At 32.6% G+C, this 23,678-nt stretch overlaps 1 protein-coding gene across 7 annotated transcripts in view; it reads right to left on the bottom strand.

The window, feature by feature from the left end:
* Positions 1 to 6,704: 6,704 nt before the first annotated feature.
* LOC124353249 (protein slit) overlaps positions 6,705 to 23,678 on the bottom strand; it is a 697,541-nt gene continuing 680,567 nt past the window's right edge. For 6 of the 7 annotated variants that reach the window (XM_046803175.1, XM_046803176.1, XM_046803177.1 and 3 more), the window contains 6 exons: positions 21,611 to 21,780; positions 20,032 to 20,239; positions 17,428 to 17,662; positions 12,794 to 13,017; positions 11,595 to 11,870; positions 6,705 to 9,984 (listed from right to left, as the gene is read on the bottom strand). In XM_046803175.1, the coding sequence (XP_046659131.1) occupies positions 9,758 to 9,984; positions 11,595 to 11,870; positions 12,794 to 13,017; positions 17,428 to 17,662; positions 20,032 to 20,239; positions 21,611 to 21,780 (1,340 nt within the window). In that variant the 3' untranslated portion in view covers positions 6,705 to 9,757. The remainder of the gene's footprint in view (positions 9,985 to 11,594; positions 11,871 to 12,793; positions 13,018 to 17,427; positions 17,663 to 20,031; positions 20,240 to 21,610; positions 21,781 to 23,678) is intronic. The other variant, XM_046803178.1, reaches the window with a different exon arrangement.

The raw sequence follows: 23,678 nt of genomic DNA, 5'->3' as shown, positions 1-23,678 counted from the left end.
AAATATCCCTACAGTGATCAAGCCTACTAGCTCCCGCAATGATACAGATAGCTTTTTTCTGTAATATAAATACCTCTTCGGCATGGGAGGCTCCACCCCCATACAACAAGACCATAGGTAATGTGTGATTGAAAATACTAAAAATAGGCAGTGCGGATCCCGTTCTGGTCCAATTCAACCACATAAGCGTTTTAAGGCATAAATGCTTCTGCTAAGTTTAATTTTGAGACCAATTATGTGTTGATGCCAACATAATGTTGGATCAAGGGTTAAGCCCAAAAAAGTTGCATTTTCTGTGTGTTGTTCTGGTTTTTCTTTAAGGCCAAAAAAGGTTGTCACTGTTTTATTTGTATTTAATACAGTTCACATAACACGCATCTTTCTAATTAAATAATTTTAAAAGTAAAATATTGTGTCCTTATTTTTCGTATTGTTAGAATCATCTTTCAGAGTGAAGAGTAATATGTGGTATAGGTAGGTAGACAGTACTCGTAATATGTAGGTGCGAGTGTAATAAGTCGCATAAGGCGGCTTGAACAACGGAGAAAATAAGAGTTCGGCATTAATAAATAATGTGCTGCAAGTAAAGTTACAAGTAGCTAACAAAATAATGCGGGCTTATAAACGTGATAAAGGCCGTAAAATATAATGTTATCTTATTATGGCATAACAATTCTAAATTGGCACTTCAAAATCATGCCTGACTGAGCGAGGGCAGACAGTTTTGTGTTAGTGAGTGGTTTTCTGCTTATAGCTCAGTTGAGTTTGGTGTGCCGCAGGGATCGGTACGTGGTTCCTTTGTTGTTTTAATAGGTATTAATGGTTTAGCCTATAATGTTAAGGCCAACGTTACACTTTATGCCGATGACTCTACATTGTTTAGCTCTGACGGTAATATTAGTAACTTATTGTATGTAGTTTTGTTGGTGAGGCCTTTTAGTTTTTAGTCTAATGAACTTGCTCTGAATTAATCTAAAACAGAAATAAAATTATTTTACAGCCTAACGAGTACAATTTTTGCCTCGTGTAAAATTGTTTGCCTAAGAATAGTTTTAGACAGTAAACTTACTTGGTCAGAGCGCATTAATCAGGGTTTCGCTAGATTATCTAGAGTTGTATTTTTGCCGAGGTACAAAGTTTGTTGTACCTAAATAATACTTGAAAACTTCCTATTTTGCTTTTTTTAACAGCATACTTTTATACCTCCTACTCTTTTGGAGAATGAAACGGAATTGGTGTTGATATATTTCTAATAAGCAGTAAGAATGTTAACAAACTCAGATTACAATACTTCCACTAGATCTTTATTTGTTCATGAATCGAATTCCTACTGTATTAAATCTTTTATATAATAGTACTGAGAGTGTTTGATCTTGGCTTACATGAGTTTGTTAGCCAGTGTGAACCAGTAAAATATTAAAGATGCGGCCCATTTGCATTTGTGTACATTTTTTTCTCCACTATTTTCTGTCAAAGATCAATTAATAATACAATTTTTTAGAAAGCAGTTTAAAAATATTATTAGAAGAAGAAGAAGAAAGGGTGAAACTTTCAGATAGAAAGAGGAAATAGGAGGGTTTTGTGCCTTGGGCATTTAATAGAGAGCAAAATATCTTACAGAGATTTTTATGGCTTTAGCATTACAGTGAAATATGTACAAACAATTACAAGTTGTCTAAATACAAAACAGTAACAACTATTGGGACTGACCCGCACACTCATTTATTTATTGATTTATTCCCCCTAATTTGATACCAGAGAACTACTTTCACGGCTTCAAAACCGAAATATTTGTGAACATTTTCACAATATTAACTAAAATGACAAATTTTAGTTAATAATATTGAGCAGTTGAAAACTTATACTCTAGCACTTCTTACTACGGCTTCAAGGTGGTAACCATTCGAAATATTTGTGAACATTTTCACAATATTAAACTAAAATGACAAATTTTAGTTAATAAATATTGAGCAATTGTTGAAAACTTATACTCTAGCACTTCTTACTTACTACTTTTACGGCTTCAAGGTGGTAACCATTCGAAATATTTGTGAACATTTTCACAATATTAAACTAAAATGACAAATTTTAGTTAATAAATATTGAGCAATTGTTGAAAACTTATACTCTAGCACTTGTTACTTACTACTTTACGGCTTCAAGGTGGTAACCATTCGAAATATTTGTGAACATTTTCACAATATTAAACTAAAATGACAAATTTTAGTTAATAATATTGAGCAATTGTTGAAAACTTATACTACTCTAGCACTTTCTTACTACTTTTACGGCTTCAAGGTGATAACCATTCGAAATATTTGTGAACATTTTTCACAATATTAAACTAAAATGACAAATTTTTAGTTAATAAATATTGAGCAATTGTTGAAAACTTATACTCTAGCACTTCTTACTACTTTTACGGCTTCAAGGTGGTAACCATTCGAAATATTTTGTGAACATTTTCACAATATTAAACTAAAATGACAAATTTTAGTTAATAAATATTGAGCAATTGTTGAAAACTTATACTCTAGCACTTGTTACTACTTTTAACGGCTTCAAGGTGGTAACCATTCGAAATATTTGTGAACATTTTCACAATATTAAACTAAAATGACAAATTTTAGTTAATAAATATTGAGCAATTGTTGAAAACTTATACTCTAGCACTTTTTACTACTTTTACGGCTTCAAGGTGGTAAACCATTCGAAATATTTGTGAACATTTTCACAATATTAAACTAAAATGACAAATTTTAGTTAATAAAATATGAGCAATTGTTGAAAACTTATACTCCTAGCACTTGTTACTACTTTTACGGCTTCAAGGTGGTAACCATTCGAAATATTTGTGAACATTTTCACAATATTAAACTAAATGACAAATTTTAGTTAATAAATATTGAGCAATTGTTGAAAACTTATACTCTAGCACTTTTCTTACTACTTTTACGGCTTCAAGGTGATAACCATTCGAAATATTTGTGAACATTTTCACAATATTAAACTAAAATGACAAATTTTAGTTAATAAATATTGAGCAATTGTTGAAAAACTTATACTCTAGCACTTCTTACTACTTTTACGGCTTCAAGGTGGTAACCATTCGAAATATTTGTGAACATTTTCACAAATATTAAACTAAAATGACAAATTTTAGTTAATAAATATTGAGCAAATTGTTGAAAACTTATACTCTAGCACTTGTTACTACTTTTACGGCTTCAAGGTGATAACCATTCGAAATATTTGTGAAACATTTTCACAATATTAAACTAAAATGACAAATTTTAGTTAATAAATATTGAGCAATTGTTGAAAACTTATACTCTAGCACTTTTTACTACTTTTACGGCTTCAAGGTGGTAACCATTCGAAATATTTGTGAACATTTTCACAATATTAAACTAAAATGACAAATTTTAGTTAATAAATATTGAGCAATTGTTGAAAACTTATACTCTAGCACTTCTTACTACTTTTACGGCTTCAAGGTGGTAACCATTCGAAATATTTGTGAACATTTTCACAATATTAAACTAAAATGACAAAATTTTAGTTAATAAATATTGAGCAATTGTTGAAAACTTATACTCTAGCACTTTTTACTACTTTTACGGCTTTCAAGGTGGTAACCATTCGAAATATTTTGTGAACATTTTCACAATATTAAACTAAAATGACAAATTTTAGTTAATAAATATTGAGCAATTGTTGAAAACTTATACTCTAGCACTTTTTACTACTTTTACGGCTTCAAGGTGGTAACCATTCGAAATATTTGTGAAACATTTTCACAATATTAAACTAAAATGACAAATTTTAGTTAATAAATATTGAGCAATTGTTGAAAACTTATACTCTAGCACTTTTTACTACTTTTACGGCTTCAAGGTGATAACCATTCGAAATATTTGTGAACATTTATCACATATTAAACTAAAATGACAAATTTTAGTTAATAAATATTGAGCAATTGTTGAAAACTTATACTCTAGCACTTCTTACTACTTTTACGGCTTCAAGGTGGTAACCATTCGAAATATTTGTGAACATTTTCACAATATTAAACTAAAATGACAAATTTTAGTTAATAAATATTGAGCAATTGTTGAAAACTTATACTCTAGCACTTTTTACTACTTTTTACGGCTTCAAGGTGATAACCATTCGAAATATTTTGTGAACATTTTCACAATATTAAACTAAAATGACAAATTTTAGTTAATAAATATTGAGCAATTGTTGAAAAACTTATACTCTAGCACTTTTTACTACTTTTACGGCTTCAAGGTGGTAACCATTCGAAATTTTAAAAATCAATGATCGTACCTAAGTTTATTAGACATAAAAATTATGTCCTAATATATTATTAGGTTTGACGATAGCGGCAGTACAAAATTGAAAAGAATCCAATGACTATGACCATAATATATATATATATATATATATATATATATATATATTGATTATATTTAGACTAAACTTGATGCAGGATAGTCATTACACAGGTTTTGAATATGATAAACATAATTTCTAAATATTTGCAACCAAATGAAATCCACAATTTCTGAAACGGCTTCATATACTTATATGGTTATAAGCGGTTTAAAGAATATTGAGTTTCTAAATTTTTTAAAGTTTGACCAGTATTCATTCCAACTATTACAAAATCATCATTCCATCAGTATTTTACTCGTAATAATTAAACACCGTAACTAACAAAGTCTCTCCCATTCGATATAACTGAAGATGACAGCCACACATGAAATCTACCTTAGGTACTTCCGTTTGTGCCGGAAAGGATACACAGTCTCATTATGTCAAAAGTGTAAAATGAAGTACGTAATAAACACAGCCAGTGTATTTTCATTTGATTTGAAAGGTATATTAAAACAACAATAATAATCCCACAAAACTAATTAAACACAATATCCAAAAGTATTTAATTTCATTTCTGTAAATTATGTATGGTATTCTGTTTACGATTGAGCTATACCAGAGGGTTTTGTTAGAATATTATATGCAGTATTTGAATTAATTACCATTTTGCCTCATCCGAGATTCCAACAACTCAGTAAAAATCTAATATAATTAACTATCTGACTTCAATTATGCGATGACTATTTCCATAAGCTTTGTTCCAACACGTGAGAATTTAAATTTATTTTCACTCAGGTTTATAAAAAAATTTAAGTTATAAACTTATGAGCTGGTTTGTGATCGCGTTTAAGCATAGTTTGGTATACTGAAATCATATATAAGAAAGTTCTGTTACTAGTATATCTCTGACAAGCATAGAGGAAAACGTGATAAATAATATTTATTATTTACACAAAGGTATTTGAAAAATTAATCATTAATCTGAATTAAAAAATCAATATTAAATCTAGATGACTGGAAAGAACTCTACATAGTTTGGATATCATTAGTGGAATTTCCGTTGTACGAAAATAGTATTCTCTGGTATTTAACCATTCTACTGGTTACTTTGGTATTCACATATTTTTACAAAAAACTCGTTTTTAAAACAAACTATGTACAAACCAAGATTTCTTCTTTATGAATTCACACTGCGCATTTTTACTCTCTCATCCAATATAGAATCTATTTATGGGGCAACTTGTACATGTGAGGTTTCATTTCGCAAAAAACTTCACCTTTTCTAATTTGTGGGAGAGGGGGCATTTTTTATGGTTTTTAGTGTCTGCATATACTTTAAAATCTAGTGCCAGCCCTGTCTTATAGTCACTCAGCACAAGTAATCTTATTCTAAATCATTTTCTTGTAACCAAGGTATTCTTTTTCTAAGGTATTGCCAAGAAGATAGTCAGCTCTTCCACAGCATAGAGGTTTCATCAGTTGAGTAAATCTGTGTGTTTACATCATTGGCAGATTCTTTGTAGTTTGTATTTGTTTCTACAACAATACAATTCAACAAGTAATCATCTACAATTTAATAAAAGCCACCAATCTCCTTCCATTCATTAACAATGACTTCACCAAATATTTTAATGCTTGATATTAAAGAGAAAATTGTAATAATCACCATTATCTTCCCATTTACAAAGAGGGCATTACAATGAATCAACAGTCTGTAAAGCTGCCACAGGTTCACATTGTTAATTCATACTTATCTTCTCAAACTGACCTAAGAAACTTGGTGTATTTACAGTTGAAGCTGAAGAGTCTGTCACATTAAGTTCATTGTTACTGTCCATCATCAGAACTTAAGATATCATCTTCACTGATATCTCTAAAGAACACATGTTTTACATCATCACTTCTGTTCAAAAACGTCAGAGCATTATAATGTAAACGTCACGTATACATTATATTTACACAAACAATTTATACAGGTATATTTCATTTAATTGTAGCTAACAGTATTTACTTTTACAAAATCAAAACATCTGCTAGGTATCACGACAAATCAGTAAGAACATTCTCAGTGTTATTCTTAATTCCATTGGCACAATCGTCAAAAGTGAACACGTACATTGATACCTCTCGAGATAATATTCACATTTCACTCCTGAACACCTTTGCCTGCAGCAGAATACCAGGAACAATGATACCTCTCAGAAGTGAAACATACAGCACACAAGTGTACAAGCGCTTTTATACTTGAAGAATAATGCTGTTTAAAACATGTTAAGACGATCAGAAAATAAATGGGACTGGAAAAGCAAAACACTTGATTACAAATAAAACTGTTCACTGTATATTTCAAAACAATTTACAATTTCACATTTTAAATGCACATGTAAAAATTTATGATAAGTCTATGATAATATATTATTTTTAAACAATGTAAATTTTAATAAGTATACAACTTCAAATAACCTTCTAGTCTCATGATCTTTGTTATCTATTGTCTTAACTAGTGTTATACGAAAACTACAGGATTTACAGAAATACACATCGGTATCCAAACTGTTAAAACTGTTATAGGTATGACAACAATTGGGTCCTTACACCCTGTTAAAAATTAATACATATTAAAAGGAAACTGTACAACTTATTACTAAGCTTTTAAAACTTCTGACTAAAACATACAATCTGCAAAGAAGGAATACTAAACTTGTTCACGTGAGTATTAAAGTTACAAAAATAAAAAAATGGCTGTTTGATAAACTCAAAGCTATTCAAACTCGTTTCAAATCAAACTATATAATCTCTAAATATTTATTATTTGTACTTTACATTTTCCATACATGGATTTACTATATTTTTAAGTATGTTGTGTGGTAATGATAAGTTTGTATTTAAAATTACATTAAAACTGATAGGAACAGTCATGGTAAGTTTTTGTTTGGCAGCTTGTTCCTTTAGAGGTACCTTACTAAAGCTGAGCACCGAATGTGGAAAACAGATTATTCTGTAATTCTATGGATACATACTTACAGAAAAATGATATAAACGGCAACATTTACAAGGTAGCCTGTTTTTAGCCAACAATTGTATTAAAAAATGGGTTCAGGTGTGATGTACAAATATTAAGTTTAATATTACATCATCGAATATCCGATAAACGAATAAAAGAGAAACATGCACAAGAACTATAAAATTATAGGTACAGTATTAAGTATTAATTTATGATGGGTATTTGGGTAACATAATTTTATAAATTATTTCACTAGTGCAATATTTATTATCAATGTACTAAACGTCAGCAATGAATGACGATATTTTACTTAAAATCATATTACCGCAAAGTAAAGGATTTTTGTTTCAGTATTATACATTTATGAAGTACAAAGATTGCTATAAAAATTATATGTATATTTTAAAATTTTGTTTGAAAGATATTTCTATATAACGTACAAATAATCATTAAATTGCATGTAAGAATGATTTGAATGTATAATTTTTTCATACAGCTCAAACCTCAGTAAGGATAACCCTGTGGGTACAAGCTGACCTGGAGGAGAGGCATTCTAATAAAATAACTCCTTGTTATTTGTTATCGGACACAGATATGTGAGTCTGAATAAACACAACACACATAAAATAAAGTACGTATATATATATAGAGTGCCCCCTAGTGGGACATGGCTTAGACTGTACAAAACCTACGGCTAATCATGCAACACTGAAGCATGTCCAAGTATGTACAGAACTGGTAGACAACGGTACGGACTACGGTGCTAACTAAAGGCCCCTCCTTGTGTCATCACTCCACCCGACTTGTCAACTCTTGACGCAGCAATATCACCCACTAACAACAGAACTACGGTACAAACTTTACACTTCTGTCATAGCTAGTGCTAAATGATCCCCGGTGTTCGACTAAAAAGCAATAAATAATTTTCACAATGATTAACAAACAGGCTAAACCATATTTTCATAGTAATTATAATAATACAATAATGTCCTCAATAAATAAATATCTAGATATAATTTCATAACAATGGGTTTGCCTTAAAAATATAATACAAATAAAACCGTACGATATACTCATTCCAATACAATCCAGCCTGCTACCTTAATCTTCGTGGTTTAAAATATAAGTTCACTTATTGAATCAAAATATCTATTGATTAATCTTCATATCTGATAACAGCAAATTTTAGTGGAACCATCCAATTATCAAACTAATTATCTTTTATATAAGAAGCCTTTTTCTAAACAATCAAATTTTTCACTACCTGATGAATTAGTGTACTAAAACACAAAACTAATAGAAATTCACGGTTTAATACATTTTTTTAAAATAAAGTTGTTGGTCTGTTACCTAATTTCAATTTGTTTCAAATTTGTGTAATTGTTATTTGAACACAAACAGACCAAGGCTTATTACTTTATAAAATTCTATACATTATTTGTGTACAATACTGAATGGCAGCATGCATGATAGGGGAATTTTAGTCAAACTTTTGTTCTTTAATTTAATATTCTAAAACTAATTCATGACTGGTTTAACTCAAAGTAAAATATTTTCCATACATACTTACTATTTTTAACATAAAAGGCAAGCAAAGTATTCATAAAAAATTATTTTAAATAAATGTATATATATTTGTAAATGTATTTAGTATGCATAGCGTCAATTGCATCAAAGTGGTTGGAATAAGTCACACAAATTTATTTTAAAGTTAACATGCACTTGATATTATTTCATATAAAAATATTACTTCAATCGATTTAAGATGTAACTAAAGAGGGGCATTATATCTACTATAATCGATAGATTAAAAGTAATCCTTAAAATTGTGTAAAAATCCAAGAGTTTAGTAACTATAAAATAGAAAGTGCCATTTCAGATTTTTTTTAAAAACAAAATGTAGTTTTTTCCGAAGTAAGTTTAAAAGTGATACGCTGAAGAATTTTTGTAGTAAATTGAACGCAATGTAGTACAGGAAATTATACCGTTGCACTGAATACTGAATGCACGTAACAGCACGTCGAGACATATCACAGCTTTAAGCATACGGTGAAACTAATCTAAACGTAGGCTACAGGAGTTTGTGTTATCGACAAAAATAAAGGTTTCCGTCTGTTAGCGAGGTGAAGTCAGGTCAGGTCAGCAGGCTGTCTTGCAAGGGAACCGATCCTACGGAAGGAGTAGAAACAGACAAACACACAGCGACCACATCACGATAATAAATAAGCTACTGACAACGGAAATATATACAAAATAAAAGAAGAATCTATTGGTGGTGGTCCAGTGGAAGTGGGCCTCTGTCATCAGTGGGGGCTCGAGTCGGACGTGAGGCAGGGCTACGTGAGTGGAGTGGGAGGGGCCTGATAGTCAGTAGCACTTCTTGGTGCACGCACATTTGCGCACGATCTCCACATCCTTCGTGTATCGTGTTCCGTCGTTGCATATTAAACGCACTTTGCGTCGCTTGGTCTTGCGTGCACGGCAGCAGCTGGAACCGCAACTACCCTCACACTTGGCCATCTTGACGGGTTTGCGTGAGCGACAGCCGTTCTCGCTGTAATACTCTCGTGTCTGCTCCTTGCGGCAAGTCGGTGCTGCAACACCACATACACATAAAGTATAGTGTTCTCTACTAAAACATTATTATTTCTTTTTAAATTAGTTTAATTTGTTTGTTTAAATATATAACCTATAAAATAGATTACAAGTGTGTGTTCCAAGGACATAATTTATATCTTAGAACATATGAAATACATTAAAATATTTGTTTCTTATATATTTAGTAATACAAAATTGAGAAGAATAACATGTATTGATTGCAACTTTATTTGCTATATTTTTATACTATTTAACAATAAGATTATCAGCACAAAAATTGTAGCATACTATGCAAAACTTAATTACATATTACCACACCAAATTACAAATGTTCAATAACTTTCTCCAATTATATCTTAATTTGTAATTGTTTACTGTTTAATTTTTAAGCATAGACAAACTTTACAATATCTCCAAGGCACTTTGATAAAAATTTGTAAATTCTGTCCTACTAAGATCTCAAAAGTCTACCTGAGTTTTTTTATTCATCATATTATAAACTGGTAATAATTTAACAAGTTTTACATTAAAATTGACACAAACTATCATGAAAACAAAAACTAAACTTGGCTGAGAATTTCTGCTAGCTGACATTGTAGAGCCACAATCATTCACTATGCCACGCTTCCACGGAAATTAAACCTATCTTTAGTTAGTTTCTGTTATACCATGTTAGTAAAATATCTAATATATAAAATATCTGTATAAAACCAATGAACATGTTTCTCAATCTTGATTTCTCTTTCAAATTCCAACTTTATAGATTAAAATATGCATGAAAAAATGTTTAAGGTAATATTGTATATGTCTTATATCAAACAATAGTACTTCCAAACTTATGGCAATTCAATATTAAATATGGAATAGCTTTATCTTAACTTAATAATACAGTCTTATTAGTAATGATTACATAACTTTTGTCAGTACCAGGCGTTATAAATAATGTATCATCTTGCTCCTAAAATAGAACCAATATCACTAGTATTTAACAAGGTATCTTATTATGATGCAGTTATAAAAGTTAACCATAACAGTCATGGAAGCTGAACAAATTTTCCAAGTAGATGAGACAGAAAATGAAGATAAAGAGTGTGTTCAGTTAATCCAAAAATTTAATAACAATCCATTCAAGAAGATTTCAATAACATTGGAAAATACTATAATTCTTATGACAGACATGCACAATAATAGAAAGAAGTTAATGGAGCTACTCAGATGTTTTTAATTTGATATCAATCTTTGAAATCAGATTTGATAAAACCATAAATAAATAAACTAAATAAAATCAGTTTGTTTCATGCACGACAGAAACTATAATTAAACAGAAAACACAGGATGTACAATATTTTAGAATCAATACCAAAATATAACACACTCATTAATTTTAATGCAGAATAAAAGTTAAATGTTAGTAATCAGCTCAAAACCTAATTCCAGGATATTATTATTCGCATGCACCTTCACCAATACGTAAAAAATTAGTTTAATTTACTTTCTGGGTTAGAGTCGACAACAAAATACTGCCACACATTTATTATGAAAGTTCCTCAATTCGGAAGTTACATTTTGAATGCTGTCCGATTGTTCGGAAGGTGCGAATATTTACCCTGTTCGCAATATTTGCCACTCCAGCCTGGTTGACACTTGCACACGTATTCACCCGGTCTCTTGGCGACACACTTACTTCCTCTGCGACACTGGTTGTTCAGACAGGGATCATCATCTTCTTCCTCCTCCTCTTCATCGTCTGCTCTTCCCCCTTCCTCCTCCACCATCTGTTCCTCGTCCTGGAGCAGCGAACACCCTGGGGTCACCTTCTGCTGACGAGCTGCATTCGTGAAGTCCACTTGCTTGTGGTTCACCCACAGCTCCCTCATGCATCCTACAATAGTGATCGTACATGAGGAATAGAGATTTTGTAATTACCATCAGAGAAGCAGACAGATACAGTTAAAGTTTAATGGAAAAAGAAATAACAATCAATATATAGAAATATTTGTAAAACGATGTACTAAAAATCTCCAGTTTGAAAGAGTTATTTGAGGAATATCATAGTTATATAAATGGTTACTGTATGTATATTCCAATTATATATTTAAACCTTTACCATCAGTATTAAAGGAAATCCAACCGGTAAAGATGATCCCTCATGCGTATAACGACAACTCTCGCTATTACAATATTTGTCGTCAACTGCGAACTGTAGTTTGTAAAACTGGTTATAAAATGCGTTCGAATGTTAACTGGAAGTCAGACAACAGATGTGCTCTATGTGTTCTTGGCCACCTGTTATTCATCTGAAACTGGTTGTAAGAATCCAACGCCATTTTGCACTGTACACTGACATGTTCGACTGCTTATTCAGGTGGAGAATATAATAGAACGATGCTGCACATCTGTGTGCAAGCTGGTTCCTAAGTCGAATCGCTTGTTAAATGTTACATAACACTGTTTTTCACGTTATATTTCTTTAAAGACTTGGTAAATTTAATGCATTGCTTTCTTATACAAATTGATTTGCATAAAATTAATAGGATTTAAAATTCTTTTAAAAAATCAATTTTTACTTTCTATCATAACTTGAGAAATCTTAATTTAAATACAACTTAAAAGAAATTAATATTAATTTTTTTTAACTATTTCCACATTAGGGGTCAATATAAATTTATTGGGATAAAAGTGGGATACAAGTTCCTCATTCCAATAGTATGTTACGCTACCCAACAGACTTCTTTACAGATAGGGTTTACAAATAGAACAATTGAAACTGGTGTAAAAACTCGTCGGAACTCCAGTGAAACTTACCGTTGAAGCTAGTCAGGTTGCGGAGGTGCCACTGAGAGAAAGCGTTCTGCCCTGGTTCTGGAGGGATGCCACCGATGAAGAGAGGAGAGGTCAGTCGCAGAAACTCCTGCTCTCCCTGGTTGATGATGGAACGAGCCATACCTCTGTCCACCCTCAGTGTAAAGTTCTTTTTAATGGCCAACAATTCTACGATGTGGTACTTTCCATCAGCTACCATCTCAAAACTGTAAACATAATGTAAATTACATGAGTTCAGGTACAATACAACTATTTACAGTATTGATTTTACAAAACATAAAACACAAGCTATATATTTTCAAAATGTTATTTTTAACAAAAATATTCTGTTTTGTAAAGTAAGATTCTAAGTTGACTTTGCAACCCCATGTTCAAAGTGTCTGTTGTAGGCTGTTAAGAGCAATTTTTTTGCTGTGCCTTCTAAAGAAACTTGTCCCCAAAGATGATCTTAAATCCGCATATTATGCATTTTGTCATGGCACAATATTGTATGGAATCACCATATGGGGTACGAGTCATGATATTCAAAAAGTATTACTGTTACAGAAAAAGGCTGTTAGAATTTTGGCAGGTGTCTCCTCCTTAACTACATGTAAACATATTTTTGCGGAGGAAGGTATTCTAACAGTTTATCAACCTTTATATTTATTCTCATGTCTGATTAAAGTAAAACAGAATCTTGGTGACTTTTCTCTTAGAAATGACTTTCATCACTATCCTACTAGAGGCAGCTTATATTTAGATCAGCCCTACTGCAGATTAAGTAAAACACATTCTATGTATTCTTTTATCGATATTCGTTTGTTTAATAAACTAACTTTTACCAATCATAACATTAGTCTTAGTAAATTCAAGTCAGTGATGTATAGATGGCTGTTAACTAGACCTTTTTATAGTATAGATGAATACCTGACACTGTCTGTGATAGATGTGTCTTTTTTATTTTTAAACCTATCTGTATTGTAGCCCACATAAATGTTTAACTGTTTTAATTGTCTTTTATTGTACTTTTAGTTTAATTAATTATGAAAACTACTTAAACATAACGTAACTACTACTACTATCAACTATTAATATGTATATAAAGTATTCATTTCTGCTCAGCTATTTTACTGTGCATTATTAAGTAGATTATGATACACTATGATAAAACCTGTTAAAAAATCTGTATGTTATAAAACTAAAACACTTTAAAAGGACCTAATCTGTATGAAATTAACAAATTACCAACGAAAAAAAAACAAACGACAAAATGGCCAAACAAGTAAATTCTTGACCTATCACATACTATTAGGTTAGGCAACAAAACACAATTTTAAAGAAGAAAATGAATTTTCTTTAATATTTTCATTGTTTAGGAAAAATGGAGATCCCATGTTATCCTAATCCTCTCCCATTTTGGGAGAACCAGTCTTCTGGCCATGAGATGTTCTCTGCCTCAGATCGGTCAGATAGTTTATTTATGCCCACGTCCTGTCACTCTCTGTTTTGCTGTTCACCTCGCCAGGCCTTAACAGTGGGCATGGGATGTTCTCTGCCTCAGGTCGGTCAGATAGTTTATTTAAGCCCACGTCCTGTCACTCTCTGTTTTGCCATTCACCTTGCCAAGCCTCAACGGTGGCCATGAGATGTTCTCTGCCTCAGGTCGGTCAGATAGTTTATTTATGCCCACGTCCTGTCACTCTCTGTTTTGCCATTCACCTTGCCAAGCCTCAACAGTGGCCATGAGATGCCCTCTGCCTCAGGTCGGTCAAATAGTTTATTTATGCCCACGTCCTGTCACTCTCTGTTTTGCCATTCACCTTGCCAAGCCTCAACGGTGGCCATGAGATGTTCTCTGCCTCAGGTCGGTCAGATAGTTTATTTATGCCCACGTTCTGTCACTCTCTGTTTTGCTGTTCACCTTGCTAGGCATCAACAGTGGCCATGAGATGTTCTCTGCCACAGGTCGGTCAGATAGTTTATTTATGCCCACGTCCTGCCACTCTCTGTTTTGCCGTTCACCTCGCCAGGCCTCAACAGTGGCCATGAGATGCCCTCTGCCTCAGGTCGGTCAAATAGTTTATTTATGCTCACGTCCTGTCACTCTCTGTTTTGCCGTTCACCTCGCCAGGCCTCAACAGTGGCCATGAGATGCCCTCTGCCTCAGGTCGGTCAAATAGTTTATTTATGCTCACGTCCTGTCACTCTCTGTTTTGCCGTTCACCTCACCAGGCCTCAACAGTGGCCATGAGATGTTCTCTGCCTCAGGTCGGTCAAATAGTTGATTTATGCCCACGTCCTGTCACTCACTGTATTTATGCCCACGTCCTGTCACTCTCTGTATTTATGCCCAAGTCCTGTCACTCTCTGTTTTCCCGTTCACCTTGCCAGGCATCAATAGTGGCCATGGGATGTTCTCTGCCTCAGGTCGGTCAGATAGTTTATTTATGCCCACGTCCTGTCACTCTGTTTTGCCGTTCAGCTTGCCAGGTGGCCATGTTTGGCCCACTTTATTGTCCATTTTAAATCATTCCTTATCCAGTTGTGGCTGGAAAGTGATGTAACTTCTCTGTCAAATAAGTAACTAATATAATATTTCTGTACACACTGTACAGAATCACTTTTTATTCAACTGTTAGTGTCACTGTAGCTGCTACAGTATATCCTGTATACTTATTAAAATACTAGTGCATTTGGTGGAGACAAAGCTTAAAATATGGAAACAAGTATATTCTGTTGATACTAGACAAAATTGAATTGTATTTTTATTCTGAAAATAAAAGTAATTTTAAAACATATTAAACTGTAACTTATATAATAATAGCAAATAATAAATAACCAAATAATAACAGTTAAACCTTAAACTTAATTAAATTTATAAATCATTTGAAAATTTAATTGAAATCTCAGTAATTTAAAGAGTTGAAAGCCTACCTAATACTGCCATCTGAATCCGAGTAATGTGATGTACACGGTTATGCAACCGGCGTGTGATGTTGCAAACACAGCCGGCCACTAAGAACATGGCAACCAGCCTGAGGCTAAACCGCAAAGAGCTATGTGTTAATGTGTTCAGATTTTGAATACGGGCCTGTGATGGAGAACAGTAGTCCTTGATTGATGTGAGCAATATTCTAACAAGCATATATATATTTCATTAGTTTCTACTTGCAATATTCTGATTTTCCATCAATGTGCTTCATTCATTTATGTGTTATAGAGGCAAAAGTATAAGTCAGCAGCAAACTGCTAAAGTTCTGTGGTTTGTGGTACAGCTTGAAACATTTACTTTTACAATGGTAAAGGAAATGTATATTTTTTAATTCAGAAAAGCTACTTCCATGTCAAAACCTGTATGCCTTAAAGACAATGAACAAACAGAGAAACTGCTCAGGTTTTGGTAGATTTACAAATTTGTATAGTTTGGCCAAAATGTGAGCAAATTGGAGCAGAGCGCCTGCTTGTGCATAAACAATGAGCTGTGTAACCACGTGTTACAATATGATACAAGTGACTGAGTCTGACTGACCAGTGTAGTAACTGAGACAGCCAACAGATGGTAGGATGAGAATTTGTGACTTGATGGGACCAGAATAGCTTTATAAAACAAAGCAGCTGATGGTGAATACAAACTCCTCTGCCATACCATCAGACTGGATAATTGCTACCCTTATGCTAATGCAATATGTTGTGTTTATATTTGTGTAAATTAAAGTGGTTACACTTACGTATTGTATTTTAATTGTACATAACTGTTGCTCTAATTTATTTCATTTTTGGGTTTTACAGCTAACTAATGAGATTCACTTTCATCTACCCACATTGGATAAAATATGTCAAATACACGAAATTCAAAAGAATACAAACTGCACAACTATGTAATATATATTTTTGAAAAACCACTCAAAAAATGTTTAAGAATGTACTATATTTATTTATTTATTTATTTTTTTTTTCACAGGATATCTATGAAGCTGATTAAAATGTAACAGAATAAGTTTATTTTTGTAGAAAATAATCACCAGAAATTTAGCTCAAACCATAAATTTGCTGTTGGCAAAAGTTTTCCAGTGTCTTGATTTGAACTTTAGCCTCACAGAAAAGTTTCTTTACCCTTCAGTTACATACAACGATTCTCTCTTTGAATACAAGACAGGAATATTGTATTCATTGATGCTCAGGAAAACATTGATGTACCATCATCAAACTCATTCTCGTCTAAGTAAAATGATGTTTCACACAAAATTTAAAGTCTACGGATAACATCTTTCTTAAAATATCTCACAGATAAACAGGTTGCATGTGTGTTACGTGTAAAAAGTTTACATGATTTTACTCCGTTTGTGTTCAGATAGATATGATTGTTCTGCGATTTTCCCATTGCCATGTAAAACGAGATACCCATTATTTATTTACATTTTTATATTGGTTACCCATATGATCAGTGTAAAAATGTTTACAAAGCTCAGCCAAATCTCATTGAACTCGATTTTGCCCATATAGATGTGAAGTTTCATGCAAAACTTTAATTCTATAGGTCAGTTTATTATCGATATATCATGAAGGCCAGAAGAGAAATTATACTAGACCTCTAAGTAATGCACTTGGCTCACGCTCACATATGATGAACACACCTGTACATTGTGGATACCGGATAGTTTCCCACATCGTAGCTGACGCGGATGCGACCGTTGAACAGCTCTACAGCCAGATGTTCATTCTGCCCATCATACATGATGACCCCATTGTCCTGAGTGGTGGAGAATATCACTGTGACGTTCGCTTCTGGCTTGGTTCTCAGCGGTTCCAGCTCTACGAACGAGGTATTGTGGACAAAACTCAGACTGGTCAGGTACTCGCAGCGTTTTCCTAAACACATCATTGTTTTGTTCAAGTTACATCAAATTATTAACATCTGATCACATCAGCAACAGTCATCTCGTCAACAGATCAAGCACTATAAATTCAAAGTTACCGTACTTTTATATTCTGCGCTTGATTGTTATTGCTATCTGTGGCATACTAGAACTTAGCTCTGGGGAAGATGAATCTGTCTGAAGAGCAAACCAAACTCCGGGAGTTTGGAATAGATCTGAGTAAATTTGAATAAATAAGTAAATATATATAAATTAAATAGACATAATTAAAAGTAAACCTTTAAGTTATGTATTTTAAATAATTTAAATTACTGTTATATGTGTATTTTTAATTTTTTAGGGCTTTTAAGAGAAGGTCTAACCTCCTTATCTCCCCCCTTTATTACACTACTGATTGATATTGTTTTTTCCATGTGATCAAAAAAAGGGTTTTATCATTATAAAAAGTTAAAATGTTTCTAAAATAATTAAAATTTGTTTCAAGGAGTATTTAATCTATTTTTATGTTTGTTTAGTGTATGTGTTAGTACATTCTAAAATTAGTAACTACCTGTTGTACATCCTATGATATCTGAATTCTATTTACAATCCAAAGAGCCCAAGAGATATGTTTCCACCTTTTGATAGTTTTGCTGTCAATCCGTGTGTGAGGGGATCATATCACTTAACTATATGCTAGTAGTTGCCTGATGTTTAATAAAAAGAAGGAGATGAGAGATAAAATATTAAATAGGACTAATATTAGTCCTATTTAAGGGAACTATTATTTAACTAACTATTAGGTAACTACTAAGGGAAGCCTTAATAGTTTACACATCTTATCTTATCTTAATATTCTCATGGAAGAATTGTAGATAACCAGTAGACAATTGGACTAGACATGGAGAGATACATCATTAATAAACAATATGAACAGAAATGGTCTGAGATGCAATCTTTGGGGAACTCCTGAAGTAGAACTCCTCAATGGTGTAGATTCCCTTACACAGGAACAATTCAAGACATCTACTGGACAAACAACAACTGAATCAACTCCGGTGTGTCAGTGATTCAAACTTTTAAAGCTTAACTAAGGGATGAGAATAGTACATACAACTGAACACCATTGGATAATGTAAATTGAAGTATGAAATAAATGTAAATTTTCTAGTTAATTTTTGTCAGTGAAGGTATTTTTCTCTGTTCTGCCACTATATCTGTACATATGTTTCCTTTCTCTGATATTAGTAGACTAATGAGAAGCTGGGCACTTCTTTTTATACTTAACTTATGTCCAAGGTTTCATAGCTTTTGAAATCATTCTTTGATTATTGGGTATTGCAAACAATATTCTGGAACCTACTATTCTGTACATTTAATGTGACTAAACTTATGTTCCTTCAGGTTGGACTTGAAGTGGCTGGATAAATTATCGCTTTACCTCGTAATTAGCATAATCAAAAAAAGGAATTGAAAATTGCTTTAATGAATTTAAATAAATAACTATAAACCTCGCATAGCATTTTAAATTGCTTTAAAAAAAATCAAATTTAGAAATATATGTATTTTCTAAAATTTTGGTGCAAAAAAGATTATGAAACAGGTTATGTAGCAGTAAAAGTTTACTTTTTAAAATAACACCAACAAAAGAATTAGACAAAAGAACAAACACATGAGTGGGAAAGGTCTGTGGAGACAGATAAATGTTGTGACCAACTATTTTAACCAACAGCAAATCATTTAGAACATGTGAAGAGAATGTGATTCATTGTTGAATACTTATCAGGTAATAAATAACAAAACCATAAAACACACAAAGCACACAATAGAGTTATAAACTGAGACATTCCAGATATAGTGTACAACTCTGATAAGTTTGAACTTTCCTACAGTACCAGCTTCTCAATGAGAGGGAAGCTATTTAATACAAGAATATTTATTAATTTTGTGTTTATAAATAATAACCAATAGTATAAATTGTACTAATAAAATAGTAAGAGTGTAGCAAACTTTTCAATTTGACACGATATGGCTAATTATTCCATCGCTATTAAGTATGATTTTGGTATTGATATTATTTGAATAGTAAAAGTAAAACACACAAAACTTAGTCATAGTGAGTCAGTATATTACATTTGTTTAGTAAAATGTCACTTGATTGGTTCCCAGAAGTGACAGAGTGAGCAGGTGGTATGTGCCAAGACATAGAGGAATGTTGAACCTGAATGTCATGTTTGATTTAAGGAACCAAAAAAGTGGAAGTAATTCAATGGTACACAAAATAGTATGAATAACTGTATTTTAATCCCTTTTTCTTCTCAAAATGTATTTAAACAATGTGTTTGCTGCCACAAGTCAGAGACAATAACTACGAGAGATTACCTGTATAGCCAGGAGCACACTTGCAGATGTAGTCATTGGAGCCCATGGGCTGGAAGCAAATGCCATTCTTGCAGTCGTGGTGTTGGCAAGGAGATGTCTGAGGGTACAACATAGCCACCATGGGAGCGATCTCACAGAACTTGCCGGTGAAGTCTCCCGTGCACTTGCAACTGTAGTCATTGATCCCATCCACGCACGAGGCTCCGTTCTAAAGGCAAACATTATTTATCACTGCAGTATGTTACTTGAATAACAACCATGTCCGTATTTAGTAATTGTGTGGCAAGGAGATGTCTGAGGGTACAACATACTGAGAAGATTTCATGGAACAATGAGGTCATAATAAATAAAAAAACATGTGTCAAGGTAAATTTTATATTTAATGGTCACCTCACACGGATTTTTCATCATGTTTCAAATATTGCGAATTTAGTTTAATTTCTCTGTTTCATTTGAGTGCAATGTGTTCAGAAAGGCAAAAGAAGAGGACTCATGCTATAAACATATTAACTATTAAGTCTCCCCTGCTTCTTCAGTGAAATTCCAAGATACTAGCCAGAGGCAGTAGCATACACAGTAACAATTCACACAGCTTTCATAAAATATTTTTTTGTATGTACTTAAAGTAAAAATAAAAATGTGTCTAAACTTAATAACTTCAATTCCAAACGGTTTATGTAGTAATATTTTGTTATCAATAAAACAATGCTTTTACACTTTCAATATTTGCTTTCACATCTTTTAGCTTTTGGAAATAAGTTACAGAGGTATGATTTCAATTTCCTAACTCAAAGAATGATGTAGATTTTGAATGTAGATCCTGTAACGTGTCAAGAGATAATATTTCATTAACCCTAGAACTAACTTGCAATTTAGCCTTAACCGGCAAAGCTATTTAACCACTTCTGTAGGGTTTAAAAAATGAAATGCAAAACCAGTTACTTCTCATAACATACAGAGTTATGCATCATTTTATTAAAAATGAAGTACAGTTTATTGTAGAAGAAAAATTGGCTTTATCTTTACATTCATAGATGTATCATTCTCTGAAGTTAACACCATTATTTTCTAAAATAACCATTATTTTACTATGCAGCCAAATCACTTAGTACATACAATTTATAAATAAAAAATACACAAAATATCCGGGTTGCTGTGCTGATCAAGAAATGTCTGCTAATAATACAGAACGAAAACAAAATAAAATTAAACAGACTAGAATCCCGATGACTTCCAACAATAACAGCTGTCAAGATTGCATAGTGTGTCAGACTTCTTTAGCTTTTAGTGACTAGTAAAATATAAAGAAACATTTTATGTATAAAAGTGAATTCACTAAAAGCACAGAATCTGCCGATTACAATGGCATAACTTTTGTTATGATTTAAATGAAGATTATTCAAAAGATGACGTGATTAGTAGATGATGTTTCATGCACTGCTAATTTCTAGTCTGCCAGTTGCAGAGTTAAATGCAAATCCAATGCATTGTTGGAAAGTATGTGTTACAGCTGAATGGCTTTTAGATGATTAAACCCAGACAATAGATAGATTGTGAACAGTTGTGTTAGTTACTATACCTGACACAGGTGGTTCTGACAATCATCAATGTCCTGAGTGCAGTTCTCTCCGGCAAACCCAGGCTTACACTCACAAGTGTAGTGAGTGAAGTGGTTCACACAAGTGGCACCGTTCTTGCAAGGGTTGAACTCCTTCGTGCAGAATGGAATCTTCTTTTCACAGTATTCACCTGGCAGATAAAGACAAGTTCCTGGATTTACTGACCAGTTCATTCATTTTTATTTAAGGACATAATGTAATAAATGTGATTTTTTTATTGTTTGAATTAGGTAGATATTATCTCAATTTTGAGGTTATGTAGTCTTCGTCATGGAGATTTGTGATGTTTGAATAGCGGTCGGCACTATATAAATTATTGAGTTACAATAAGACCGACATAACATGAGTCAACAAATCAACTGTGTGCCTCCTATGTTACAAGATAAAAAGTGCATGTCTCGTAATTTGTAGATCTATAATTTGATTGTGCATACATAAAGATAAAATCAAACATTGTTTAGCTATTCAATATTAGTTTCAAATTCAATTAAAAACCATGTGTATTTAGTAAATGGAATTAAAAATAAATTTTAAAACTTCATATAGAACCAGATGTGTGATTTAGTTGGTACATTACTGTGACACTGACTTCAATTATTTAATTTGTAGGTAAACTTTGCTACATTTCTGTAAGTTTTGCTGAATACAACAAGCAAATGCTATTCTAAAAAATCCTATTGTCAGTGAATGCAGGTTGCAATCTCTGCAAGAACTATTTCTCCCACCAGTAGACAGGTGATATTTAATTTGTAGGTAAACTTTGCTACATTTCTGTAAGTTTTGCTGAATACAACAAGCAAATGCTATTCTAAAAAATCCTATTGTCAGTGAATGCAGGTTGCAATCTCTGCAAGAACTATTTCTCCCACCAGTAGACAGGTGATATTTAATTTGTAGGTAAACTTTGCTACATTTCTGTAAGTTTTGCTGAATACAACAAGCAAATGCTATTCTAAAAAATCCTATTGTCAGTGAATGCAGGTTGCAATCTCTGCAAGAACTATTTCTCCCACCAGTAGACAGGTGATATTTAATTTGTAGGTAAACTTTGCTACATTTCTGTAAGTTTTGCTGAATACAACAAGCAAATGCTATTCTAAAAAATCCTATTGTCAGTGAATGCAGGTTGCAATCTCTGCAAGAACTATTTCTCCCACCAGTAGACAGGTGATATTTAATTTGTAGGTAAACTTTGCTACATTTCTGTAAGTTTTGCTGAATACAACAAGCAAATGCTATTCTAAAAAATCCTATTGTCAGTGAATGCAGGTTGCAATCTCTGCAAGAACTATTTCTCCCACCAGTAGACAGGTGATATTTAATTTGTAGGTAAACTTTGCTACATTTCTGTAAGTTTTGCTGATTACAACAAGCAAATGCTATTCTAAAAAATCCTATTGTCAGTGATGCAGGTTGCAATCTCTGCCAAGAACTATTCCTCCCACCAGTAGACAGGTGATATTTAATTTGTAGGTAAACTTTGCTACATTTCTGTAAGTTTTGCTGAATACAACAAGCAAATGCTATTCTAAAAAATTCCTATTGTCAGTGAATGCAGGTTGCAATCTCTGCAAGAACTATTCCTCCCACCAGTAGACAGGTGATATTTAATTTGTAGGTAAACTTTGCTACATTCTGTAAGTTTTGCTGAATACAACAAGCAAATGCTATTCTAAAAAATTCCTATGTCAGTGAATGCAGGTTGCAATCTCTGCAAGAACTATTCCTCCCACCAGTAGACAGGTGATATTTAATTTGTAGGTAAACTTTTGCTACATTTCTGTAAGTTTTGCTGAATACAACAAGCAAATGCTATTCTAAAAAATCCTATTGTCAGTGAATGCAGGTTGCAATCTTCTGCAAGAACTATTCCTCCCACCAGTAGACAGGTGATATTTAATTTGTAGGTAAACTTTGCTACATTTCTGTAAGTTTTGCTGAATACAACAAGCAAATGCTATTCTAAAAAATCCTATTGTCAGTGAATGCAGGTTGCAATCTCTGCAAGAACTATTTCCTCCCACCAGT

This window comes from Homalodisca vitripennis, chromosome 1, assembly GCF_021130785.1.
Source record: "Homalodisca vitripennis isolate AUS2020 chromosome 1, UT_GWSS_2.1, whole genome shotgun sequence".
Lineage (NCBI taxonomy): Eukaryota > Metazoa > Arthropoda > Insecta > Hemiptera > Cicadellidae > Homalodisca > Homalodisca vitripennis.
The sequence above is the reverse complement of the archived record's forward strand: the minus strand, read 5'-3'. Positions and strand labels throughout refer to the sequence as shown.